The following is a 12,320-nucleotide window of genomic DNA, read 5'->3' as shown; positions in this document are numbered from 1 at the left end:
AGTATGTGGCTAGTTCGCATTGTTGCCTGCCATTGTTGTCATGAACTGCTATAGCTGGATGTGAACAGCAGATTGCGTTGCGCAGTTGGAGGTGAGCCGCCAGCAGTGGTGGACGTGGGGAGAGAGATGGCGGAGTTTTGATAATCTGTAAGACTGAATGTCAATTATGAATATTAAGGTAAATACATTGTTTGTTCTCTATTAATATCTTTCATTTGCTAACTATCCCTATCAGTAGTTAGTACCTTCAGTGGTTTGAATCTTTTATTTAGCTGGCAGTAGTGGCGCTCGCTGTTTTGCAGTAGCTTGAGTAGCGAAGATTTTTGTGAGGTAAGTGATTTGTAAAAGGTATAGGTTAAAGTTAGTCAGGGCCATTGTTTTGTAGGGGTTATTGAAAGTCAGATTGCGTTGCGCTAAATAATATTGTGTGTCAGGTTAAGCACAGGCTTGTATAATTGTTCTAAGTGGACGTTTCACATGTAAAATTGTTCTAAGGGGACGTTTCATGTTTAATGGCTTCCAGAGGCAACAAAATTTGATTTCAAATATTTCATATAATTATTGACCGAATATAAGAATATAAAATACTACCATAAACTACTCATTAAGTGGTTTTATCTTGTGTTAGAGGTTTAAAACAGTAAGACAAGTATCACACAGTTAGAAATTTCGTATACATGTGTTTTGAGGCAGCGTAACTTACCAATACCCAGGGTAAAGTCATCTGGTATTTGAGAATGAGAGTACTTAATGACTTCCAACAAACTTTAAGTGTAGTTTCAAACCTTCGGGAAACTGTTCCTCGCTGATATCCCTCTCAAAATAATGAAAGGGAAAAAAGTTTTTCGCTTATTGTATTTTCGCTGTTCATCCAGCAAAACTGTAGCATCAGGCAAGACGTTTTAATTTATTACTGTTTCACTACTAACTCTGTTTGCAACACAATTTGCGCATTGTACCCACATATATCTCTGAATGACATGGAAAATTATACGACTGTACGACGCATCGTTCAGGAGGTACTACGTTATAAACTGTGAGGTGCGTGAAAAACTTGCTTTTGGATTAAATGAAGCGTAAATTATCCGGAGAATATTCGTCCAATGTTTGATAATGAGAACACATAGCGGGATCCAACATACTTCAAGCGTCATGTCAAACCTTTTACAAACTTCTTCAGGGATACATGTTCAACATCAAAACATTTAACACATTAACTGATCTGTAAAGTAATCGGACGTTCGAAGCTTTCTATACATGAGATTTCGATTCTTTAAAGAATCAAGGGTTTCCTCGTACTTACAGAATGATACAATTGCTAGGGTTCGTGCGTAGTAAATTATTGAAGAAAAGTAGTCTGATAAATTCTTAGAATAGGAAAAGCAACAAAAGCCTCAACTACAGTGATTCTATGTAGTATGGATCGAAAACCTGAGACTAGATCGTTTCAACCGGCTTGTCATCCACAAATTAATTTTTCGTTTACCGGCAAAACATGCCACTATGCTTTAATGGTTGTCTGTTGCTGGGTTTCTGATTTTGTAGTATAGTTTGTTATTAGTGACATGTCCTGACATAGAAAACAGGGGGGGACAGGGGGTACATGTCAGTCAGCAGTTTCCGAGCGTTCGGAACAACTGTAGAAAGACAAACTTTCAGTGAAGGCAAAATGATTAGTACATGGGTCAGATCCAAATAGTATCGCAAGGCACCTAGGAGAGGGGCGGATTCTGAGACTCGATAGGATGCTTACAGCAAGACATTCAAAGATACTCAGGGGTCTGATTAACACTATTTATTTGCAATCAGACTAACTAATACACTGAATTCTAATTATAAACAAGAAGAACAAACAAAGGATGCAACTGGTTGCACAGCTGAAGCCAGTGTCTGAGTCTGTGGGGAGAGAACTAACAGAAGTAGCAATCAATAGGAGCACTATAAAGCACGAACTTCTAGAACAGCACTTAAAATGAGAGAAACAGACTTGTCGGGGCTTACCCGAGGCTGGCGAGGGACGACAGGGGATTGGCCACCCCAATAGTTTGACTGAGAGCACTATCTGGATACACAAACACGTATTTTTAAAGGAGTGTAACGGCGCACTATTTCTCCCTTCCTGTAGTCGGCCCACCAATCCGTCGGCACTTTACAGGCTGCTGCAAATCTGACGAGTAGCTCTGCACCTCAATGGTGCCTCTAACCTACCACATTCAAAGTCCTCCCTTTCTGGTACTTGGTACGTAGGGGTGTGTCTGGTCTTTACATTATCAAACTCAAAGTTTGGTCGCAACAGCGTTCAGCTGAAAGCTAAACGTCAGTGTCCTTCCTATTATTGCTAGCGACAACAGTGTTCTACATCACTTGGCCCCACCCTGAAGCCTCTCGTGAGTGGGGACAGCTGTTGTTGCGGCTTAACCTGTGTAGTCTCACTGACACTCCGGTTCCCAGGGGCAAGTATCGAGCTTGCTGCCTATACTAAGATGAGCCTTTTTGTGACCATCTCCTACCGTGACGCCTTTCGTCAGCGTCTATGCGGCGGATGGAGTTGCAAATTAATTCTCTGAAGTGGAACTTCTGCCCTGGGACAGCTACCCAGAGCGTCTGCAGTTCGCAGACCTCTACTATTACTGTTTACATCTGATAACCTAAATGCTACAACTTTTGCCTGTTCTCTGCGTTGTGTCTCTGATTTCATATCTTGGAGTGCTCTTGCTGGCTTCCCACAGCCTTAAGCCTAACAGTGTGTAAGTCATTACATCGTCAATATATTACATTAGATTCAACCTACAGCGCTTCATCTTAGCAGCATTCGCTCATAGCTTATCTGCAGAAAGAATGTTTCCGCCCTTCGTGTTGCCTCGGTAACCTCACTGCTTTATAAATCGCAGTTCTCGCATTCAAATCCCACCTCAAGCGTGGGCGTTGGCTCTAAACGTATCGTTACGGTAGGTATCCTATGCAGATTGTGAATCATACCACACAAATACGAACATGAGTGACACTGACGTGCGCCAGTTAAAAACAGTCTCTAAATGAAATGGAAGGTAGTGTTTAGAATGGGTTGGATTCAAACATCATGTGTCGAAGCTTGCTGAATGAACTGTAATTCAAATGCTTGCTTTAACGGAAACAATAGTTTTGCCTCACACCTAACTGGACGGTTTAAGCCACTGCAGTTTTCGCAGTGTTCCTGCCTGCTGGCTCTAGTGGCGTGTTTTAAGCGAGGACGCAACTACATTGCGTCATACTCAAATGTGTGGAATAAATATGACCGTAATGGCAGAGGAAAGGTCGTTTTCATCCACCACCACTCACATGCTTCACTGTACGTAACGTTGGTGGCGGAAACCAAGTTTTCACTTTCGACCACCAATGTGATACAGTTTCGATCTCGCACGATCCAGTGATTGGTGCATTTATATTCTTAACGATATCAGAAATTCGCCACAACTTGCATTAAGGAATGGCCAGTTTGGTAATGGTACGAAGCATATGAGGGAGGAGGAAGGGGGAAGGGGAGGGAAAGAATTTCAGAGGGAGGCCAAGGCTTGAATAAAGCAAGCAGCTTTGGATTTAAGTTGGATGGTTGTAAACTGCAGTAGCTACGCAGGGACGAAGAGGCTTGCACAGGATAGACAAGCGTGGGAAACACCACCAGTCTCCGGACTGAAGACCACAACACTCACAATAAAAAGAACATCTGGAGTGCTCACAAGATACCCACGCCTTTGAAGAGACAATGGTCGTGAAATAATTCCATTTTACATGCTATGCCACCGTACATCTTTCAATATTTGTTTCAAACGTTCGTCCTTAGGTTTCAGCAAACTAGATAGAAGGCTGTCTTTTTGCAATTGATCGCTTACCGGCTAACGTGGCACAATCGTGGGACTGTTTTGATTACCATTTATGACTTCGGTTCGCCACTGCTCTCCTAAAACATCATCCACGAAGGTCAGTGCTGTTACTTGAACCATGACCATTGTCGATCTCCCTTATAACAGAGCCAGCACTACCGTATTAGACGAAATAGGTAGCCTCTTAGTGTGCCGAAACTTGAGGGGCGGCAATTTTTGTGGCGCACTTGATGTGAAAACACGACCAAGAACAGACATCGCACCGGATCAAATTCTCCTAACAGAAGAAGTGCAAACGAGGCTGAAATAAATCAACAAATTGGACAGAAGGAAACCAAAACGAAATGTCAAGAAACTAAGAAATAACAATACGGAATTGAAAGATAAGTGGGAAAATCAGATTTAAGGGAATAATCAGTAAGGGAGATAACGCAGAAACTTTTTGGGGAAGAACTGATGTCATGTTGGATCTGCTCAGCAAGGTAGTGGGGAAGATTAAAATAATACCAAAGAAACCGCGAGTAACATAAGCAATACTTGAGAAGATGGGAGAAAGAAGTGAGGTATAAAACGGGGATGGGAAAGAATATAGGAGGTTAAATAATGAATGAATAGTGACAATGGACTGATTTGGGCCCAACTCTGCAATAACTTGTGCTTTGCTCCTATCACATATTTCTCTGTTGTCGGGAAAGAAACGAATCCTGTTGTTTGTTTGTTTAATACAGAATCATAGAAACAGGAATGTCATTTTTTCCTTGCCTCTTCAATATATTGGGTAGCTGAGAACAACTTCTTGTTCAGGGGGCATGTACCTGTTTAAATCCACTGATTGCTATTTGAGCCCTTTGGCGTCTAATATAGGCTTTCTCAAAAAAAAGTCCCTTACATCGAAAGCACTGACAGCACATTTACAGTGCCTCAACCATTGCGCGATTTCCTCGCTGAAATATAGTTTTAGACAACCTATAAATGTTTTATCCACGTCTGTTAGGGTGAAATTGCAGTGACGCAATAGTAATGTGATTTATTTTCGCCAAGTCAGTCAGATCAATATTTTGTGTGTGGCTAAGGTGGGCATCCAAAAACAACAGCACAGGTTTTTCCTTTCCAGGAGTTGAAAATTCGCTGAGTGTCGAAACCATTGAGTGAAGAAGATGATCTGAATCCCCCTTGAATGATAAGCTTCAAAGATTGTTCCTACTGGACCCCCTTTTTTAAGCTTTTCATCCATATTTCTGCTCTGGAAAATTACTAATGCGAGCACGAATTTGCCACTAGCATTCACATAAGCAACAATCGTTGTAACTGCCCCATGTTCTGCTGATGTCAAGATGGCCATATGTTTTTTACTATTAAGACCAGTGACTTTGGTTAATACAGGTTGTACCACAGTAATGTCACCCTCATCAATATTATAAATTCTGTCAGATGCGAATTTACCTTTCCAAAATCTTCCAACAGGTTACACAAGTTATCTGCGTTTTCTTTGCGGAAACCAAGACCCCCGCTACACGATGTTGTTGAGACAGTTTCGGTTTGTGGCGTTTAAGAAAAAGGGTAACCCACTTTTTCTCAGATATTTCGTCTTTGAGAGAATGCTCAATGTTACTTCTTTCTGCCAGTTGTACAGCTATTCTTTGCAAGCCATTACGAGTAGGTGCAAAGAAACTTCCGTAACATACCATAATAATCCTGCTCTTCTTCAAAATCTTTTCCCAAAAATGTTCACTAACTGGTCTATCTGGACATACCTACATATTGCGGAATTGACCACTAAATGTCATGAGAGGCGAACCCGCAGGGAGGCAGGGAGTATTGTGTTGTCACCACAGAAGCAGAAACAACAGAATGACTCGGTCTGTAGAGTTCGGTGACTTCAGACGTGGACCAGTCATTGGATGTCACATATATAACAAAACCGTAAGGGACATTCCTACCGTTCTGAAGCTGCTCAATTCAACTGGTGGTGGTGCGACTGAGAAGTGAAACGTGAAGGAACAACTATAGCCGAATGAAGACCAGACAGACCTCAGATATTGACTGACAGGGACTGTCTGTTCGGATGAAATCCTAGGAAGGAATCACTCTTGAGTCCCAAAGTGTTATCAGCAGTCCAGCTGGCACAGTGACTGTGCGTTGTGAGTTAAAAACAATGGGTACGATGCAATCGGGTGATTTGGAATGATGAATCACGTTATACCCTGTGGAAATCCGACGGAACACTTCATGTTTGGCTAACGCCTGGAGAACGTTACCCGTCATCAGTGAAGTACGGTGAAGGTGGTGTTTCGGTTTGGGCGTGTTTCCCATGTTAAGGTGTGATCTCCTTTTTGCGCTTTGATAACGCTAAATGCTGGTGGATATGGAGGCATTTTAAGCATTGTTTATTGCATACAGAATTAGAAGAATAGTTGGGAGACGATGATTGTTTGCATCAGCATGACAATGCAACCTGTCGTAAAGCAGCATCAGTGAGGCAATGGTCTGTGAATAGTAGCCGTCCTAAAATGGACTGGCCTGGCCACAGTGCCGACGTGAACCTAGTGTAAGACCGCCAGAATAAGTTAGAACGTCGACATCGCTCCGCATCGCAGCATCCACCATCCTTACCTTCTCTGGTTTCGTCTCTTGAGGAATAATGGGCTGCCGTTCGTCCACAGAGATTCAGACATCTCACTGAAGTGTCCTCCGCCAGAGTTCAGAACGTCGTAAAGTTGAGGGGAGGATGGACTAATAAGTGTCTGGATACACCCGCCTGGATAGTCGTTAGTGCTAAAGCGTCTTTTCAGGACGTGGAGGTGCACCGGCCGTGGATCGAACCCGTCTGTCGGCTTAACGACGAAGGTCGGTGTACCGTCCAGCCTAGATGTTGTTTTTAGACGGTTTCCCACATCTCACTAAGTCAGTACCAGTCATGTCTCAGTAACACGATTCGCAAACATTTAGAAAACTTTCGCTCACTTTCAGGTGAATAACATTACACGCAGACAGTTGGAATACACATATCCCGTGCCGAGGGCTAGCAGGATGGCGACAGGAAGGGCATCCGGTCACCCGTTAAATTAACCGTGCTATATCCGCTAATAACCATGCCGACCATGCACCGACGCGAGACAAGGGCACAACAAGAATACGTGTATCGTACTTCATACTGGGCTACCTCATAGATATTGATTTTGCAATATTAAATTGTTTACTGGCCTTCTTCCGACCCATCTTTTTCCGAATTGCGTCAATACCTTCAAGATCTTTCGTTGTTTGAGACGGGCTCCACTTTCTTCGTTCGAGCATCCCCTCTTGGAAATTGCAAGAGAATTCCAAGAAAGTAACAGTGAGTACTAATACAGACAAATCGTGTAGACGAAAAACTAAGGAGTTAGACTTAAGCGTCTGAAGCTGGTCCAGTTTAAGCAACTATAGCTTACACTTTGTAAACTCAAGAAATTTTTAATCAAACGTCTAAATGAAACCGCTTACTCATAAACATTAATGTTAAACCTTGTCGTTCAAGAACACATAGAGGTTGAAAGATTTAATCTGCCAATATCTATGAGAAATAATGAAATACGTAGCACAAGATAAAGACTTTTACCATTGCCAAAACATGTAATGACGAACTGATAAGCAAGAAGTCAAGCAGGTGACGAGTGCTGTCCCCTAAAGAGTGGTAGAAGCGTAAACTACTATTTACATTTGATTCCACTAAAGTCTATGACAATGCACAGCCAAGGGGCCCACTTTAGGTGGGGGGGAATCCAATTTAGGTAATTGTTCTCTAGTGTTAAAATTTAGAGAGCGTATTTTCTAAGGAGAGATAGATAACGTAATACTGACTTCCACGTACAATTCGCGAAACGACCATTACGAATAAATAAGAGAAACAATAACTTATGTGTTACCGGAAGGCCGGCCGCGGTGGTCTAACGGTTCTGGCGCTGCAGTCCGGAACCGCGGGATTGCTACGGTCGCAGGTTCGAATCCTGCCTCGGGCATGGGTGTGTGTGATGTCCTTAGGTTAGTTAGGTTTAAGTAGTTCTAAGTTCTAGGGGACTTATGACCTAAGATGTTGAGTCCCATAGTACTCAGAGCCATTTGAACCATTTTTTTGTTACCGGAAGGAGCGTCCGCCAAACACCCGTGATGTGGCTTGTGGAGTATAGATGTGAATGCAATAAATCATCGTTGCTGATGTATGCAGTGACAGTTCCACCTGGAAATTTGTGTGCCAACCTAAAGACATGCAGTGGCTAGCACACTGGACTCGCATTCGGGAGGACGACGGTTCAATCCCGCGTCCGGCCATCCTGATTTAGGTTTTCCGTGATTTCCCTAAATCACTCCAGGCAAATGCCGGGATGGTTCCCTTTGAAAGGGCACGGCCGACTTCCTTCTCCGTCCTTGATGAGACCGATGACCTCGCTGTTTGGTCTCTTCCCCCAAACCAACAACCAACCTAAAGACATACCGCCCCACAGACACAAATTACACTGTCTCGCCCGAAGGGATCTCTTTTGCTTATACCTGACCCTCAGTAAATGTTTCTGGATTCCACTCAAATCAAAATACATCTGCTGTCTCATTGTAATCTAAATCTGGATTCCACCGGCCTGCTACTAAAAATTCGAACATATTGTAGCACATGCACATGACTTTCCTTAAATCACTTTAAATTTTTCTAAGGATGATTTTACGATGATGTCAACCTTACTCCAGCAGAATGCAGTGTGATTCCGAACTGTGCCCACGAACTCTCAGAAGTTGATCAAGGTTCGATATGATCAGTGTCTATAAGAAGAACCCTTCATCTTTAGTGATTCCCTCTACAGTAATTAGTTCAGTTTCCTTCCACTTACCACTGAGGCTGTACCCCATTGAGAATATCTGGGCACCTCGGTAAAAGTTTGTGATAAGGGATGTGTATCGTATTTGTAAGATGACGTTTCGATTGATTCTTGGTGCTCGCTGTTGGCAATTTGGTTAAATGCCCCCTTGCCTCTTCACCACCAGGCTTGCACTCTGAAAAGGTAAGACACGATCATGTGCGTAGCTGGCACAAGACCGTTAATCAGTTAATCGTTAATTAATTAAATTTTCGAGTAACTGAAAACTTTTAAGATAATTTTGAAAACCGTTAACGGACTCTTTAACTTCCGCAACTTTCTTTGAGTACGTTAATCGATAATTAGGTACCTTCTATTTATGACAAAATGACACCGTATCGCCTGCGGAAAACATGTTCTGACAAGTTCAGGTCATGTAGATGTGTGGCCATACAGAGGTGGGCACGATTGATGTAAACAATCCAGTGCGACCGAGAATAACTATAGGTGTTGGCTGTTTATTGTTGTTCGTTTCCGTGTTCGCGGTAAGTACTTATTTTTGTTAGTGGATTGACTGTGGAAATTAAATAGTGGAATGAGAGTCTAGCTCTATAACTGATGAAAATCCGTGGACGCATTTAAATTATTACGTTCATCTGGTAAAAAATATGCAACCAGTCGCGTTTTTACGATTTATTCAACCATGAACACGTTTTCGAGGCACTGCAGTGGATGACGATCTGCGATTGTGACTTTAAACTGGCCTTTATCTGGTAATAAATATGCAACCAGTCGCTTTTTTTACGATTTATTCAACCATGAACATGTTTTCGAGCCACTGCAGTGCCTGGAAAACATGTTCATCGTTGAATAAAACGTAAAAAAGCGACTGGTTGCATATTTATTACCAGATAAAGGCCAGTTTAAAGTCACAGTCGCACTTCGTCATCCACAATGGATATACTGATATTACGGGAGATCGGGAGAACAAATACTTTTTCGATTGTAAGCTATGCATGCCTAAAAATCGACAATTAGGACTGACACTTAGGTCCTTAACAATTTGATACAACACATAAAGATTGAGAAGCTGGTAAAATCTTTAAACCTCAGCAAATGTTCAGTTTCGCGAACATGGGCAGACGCGTTGCTTATGAGCATTTTCGATTAAAGCAACATCTTACTAAGGGAAACACACACCGAGCATGAGATACTATCTCCTGTGATTTTATACTGATTACTAAGTAATTACATAACTAAATGATTAAGCGATTAAATTGTTTTCATTTATTTTCTACATCCTACCAAAACTTGTCCAACCAAAAAAATCTTCGTTTAAGTAAAGGTAATGCATTTGATTCAATTGTTCATTTCACTTCAGCCACAACATAAAGTTTAGTGTTACGAGTTAACGACTAACTTCTGATAAATCACTTGTAAATTAACGCTTCAACGTTTAACGAAGTTAACTCTTTTAGTAATGGGTTAACGATTAATAAAGTTAACTTTTTGATTAATGTTGATCGTCTGCTAAGTTTCAAAGCATGAAAATTCTCTTAAGAAAAAAAGAGAATAATGCAACAATCGCCTTGTCGCAAAGTATCTTGTAGTACATCACAATGCAGAACTTTCTTCATAGGATTTGTTCAAAATGTTAACCACAAATGTTTTACATGCTCAACAATCGCAAGAGATTTACAAAAAAGAAACAAGATTAGGATACATCGTTCCATTGACAACGAGGTAATTAGATATAAGTCACAAGCTCGGACGGGATAAGAATGCGGAAAGAAATCGGTCATATCCTTTACAATGGAACTGTCCTACCATTCGCCTAATATAGTGAGTCGAACCAACGAAAACATTCTGAATAAACGGATGAGGCTTTTAAGCGAACTCCTCTTGAATAACACTCCTGTGTCTTAACCACAGTGTTACGGAGTTCACTGACAATCAATAGGAAATTTGCACATACATCAACAGTAGAGAAAATGCGATCAAATCTGACAAACATTCCAAATTACGCTAATTTGCATAAGTGCAATTATTCGCAGAACAATAGACTCACTGATGTAACAGATCAGGTGGATCACTTTGTGAAAAGTCACTGGAGACCAACCATTCCATGCATCAAAACTCTGAGCAGGCATCTCTGATCAGTTTCTGAAAGTTTGTTAGGAGATTTAGAACCCTCCCTGATAAACACTAGTGTCCTATCCACAGCGACATCCGCCTCGCTTTTTCTAAGAGATGGATAGAGCAGATGACGGCATGCTCGGTATAGAGGTATTGAATGATCCACTGACTTCGCGGAATACTCTTACCTGAAGAAACACGTGACCATATTCTGTTCAAAAATGGCTCTGAGCACTATGGGACTTAACAGCTGAGGTCATCAGTCCCCTAGAACTTAGAACTACATAAACCTAACTAACATAAGGACATCACACACGTCCGTGCCCGAGTCAGGATTCGAACCTGCGACCTTGGCGGTCGCGCGCATATTTTGTGATTTGCCTGCAAGAGTCATTATGTCATCACATCTTGTGTTAGCCACTGTGAAGCAGCCAGCGTTACAGAGGGCACTGGACACGGGTGTAGGTATGTTAGTGGGGAGAACTGAGGTGGCGGTGCCGGAGCAGGGTACTCACATGCTGGAGTGTGGGTGGATCTGCCGACGCTGCCGCCGCCGCCCTGGCTACTAGTCGTTCGGATGCTCGCGCCGGCAGACGCAGTCACAACGCAGTCCGGGTAAAAATACCCCACAATCCGAGGGCCGGGCGGTGCGGGGGGCAACGCCCTCCTCCTGCACGCGGTCTCGCTTCCTGACCATCGCGGTGGTCACTAATTCCACACTTCCGGCCGGTGTGCGGCGCTCAAATGGAGACACGACAGTCTGCATCTGCATTTCATAATCTTTTTCGATAGTGAACACTTATTCGCCAGTTGCTGAAATTCCGAACCCCGTAAAGCGCTAATTCTTAAAAACTTTCAGGAGCACCTCTACTGTAACATTTAATATTGTTGTTGTTGTTGTTGTGGTCTTCAGTCCTGAGACTGGTTTGATGCAGCTCTCCATGCTACTCTATCCTGTGCTAGCTTCTTCATCTCCAAGTACCTACTGCAGCCTACATCCTTCCGAATCTGCTTAGTGTATTCATCTCTTGGTCTCCCTCTACGATTTTTGCCCTCCAAGCTGCCCTCCAGTACTGAATTGGTGATCCCTTGATGCCTCAGAACATGTCCTACCAACCGATCCCTTCTTCTTGTCAAGTTGTGCCACAAGCTCCTCTTCACCCCAATTCTATTCAATACCTCCTTATTAGTTATGTGATCTACCCATCTAATTTTCAGCATTCTTCTGTAGCACCACATTTCGAAAGCTTCTATTCTCTTCTTGTCCAAACTATTTATCGTCCATGTTTCACTCCCATACATGGCTACACTCCATATAAATACTTTAAGAAACGACTTCCTGACACTTAAATCTATACCGATGTTGACAAATTTCTCTTCTTCAGAAACGCTTTCCTTGCCATTGCCAGTCTACATTTTATATCCTCTCTTCTTCGACCATCATCAGTTATTTTGCTCCCCAAATAGCAAAACTCCTTTACTACTTTAAGTGTCTCATTTC

The 12,320-nt window shown here is 42.4% G+C and overlaps 1 protein-coding gene across 2 annotated transcripts in view; it reads right to left on the bottom strand.

Moving 5' to 3' along the window:
- LOC126171492 (protein singles bar) overlaps positions 1-11,403 on the bottom strand; it is a 158,584-nt gene extending 147,181 nt beyond the window's left edge. Inside the window, exon 1 of one of the 2 annotated variants that reach the window (XM_049920805.1) lies at positions 11,335-11,403. In XM_049920805.1, coding sequence (XP_049776762.1) covers positions 11,335-11,336 — 2 coding nt within the window. In that variant the 5' untranslated portion in view covers positions 11,337-11,403. Of the gene's footprint in view, positions 1-11,118; positions 11,247-11,334 lie in introns of those variants that run through there. The other variant, XM_049920804.1, reaches the window with a different exon arrangement.
- Positions 11,404-12,320: the final 917 nt, after the last annotated feature.

This window comes from Schistocerca cancellata, chromosome 1, assembly GCF_023864275.1.
Source record: "Schistocerca cancellata isolate TAMUIC-IGC-003103 chromosome 1, iqSchCanc2.1, whole genome shotgun sequence".
Classification (NCBI taxonomy): Eukaryota; Metazoa; Arthropoda; class Insecta; order Orthoptera; family Acrididae; genus Schistocerca; species Schistocerca cancellata.
Note: the sequence above shows the minus strand (reverse complement) of the source record. Positions and strands in the feature narration are given on the sequence as shown.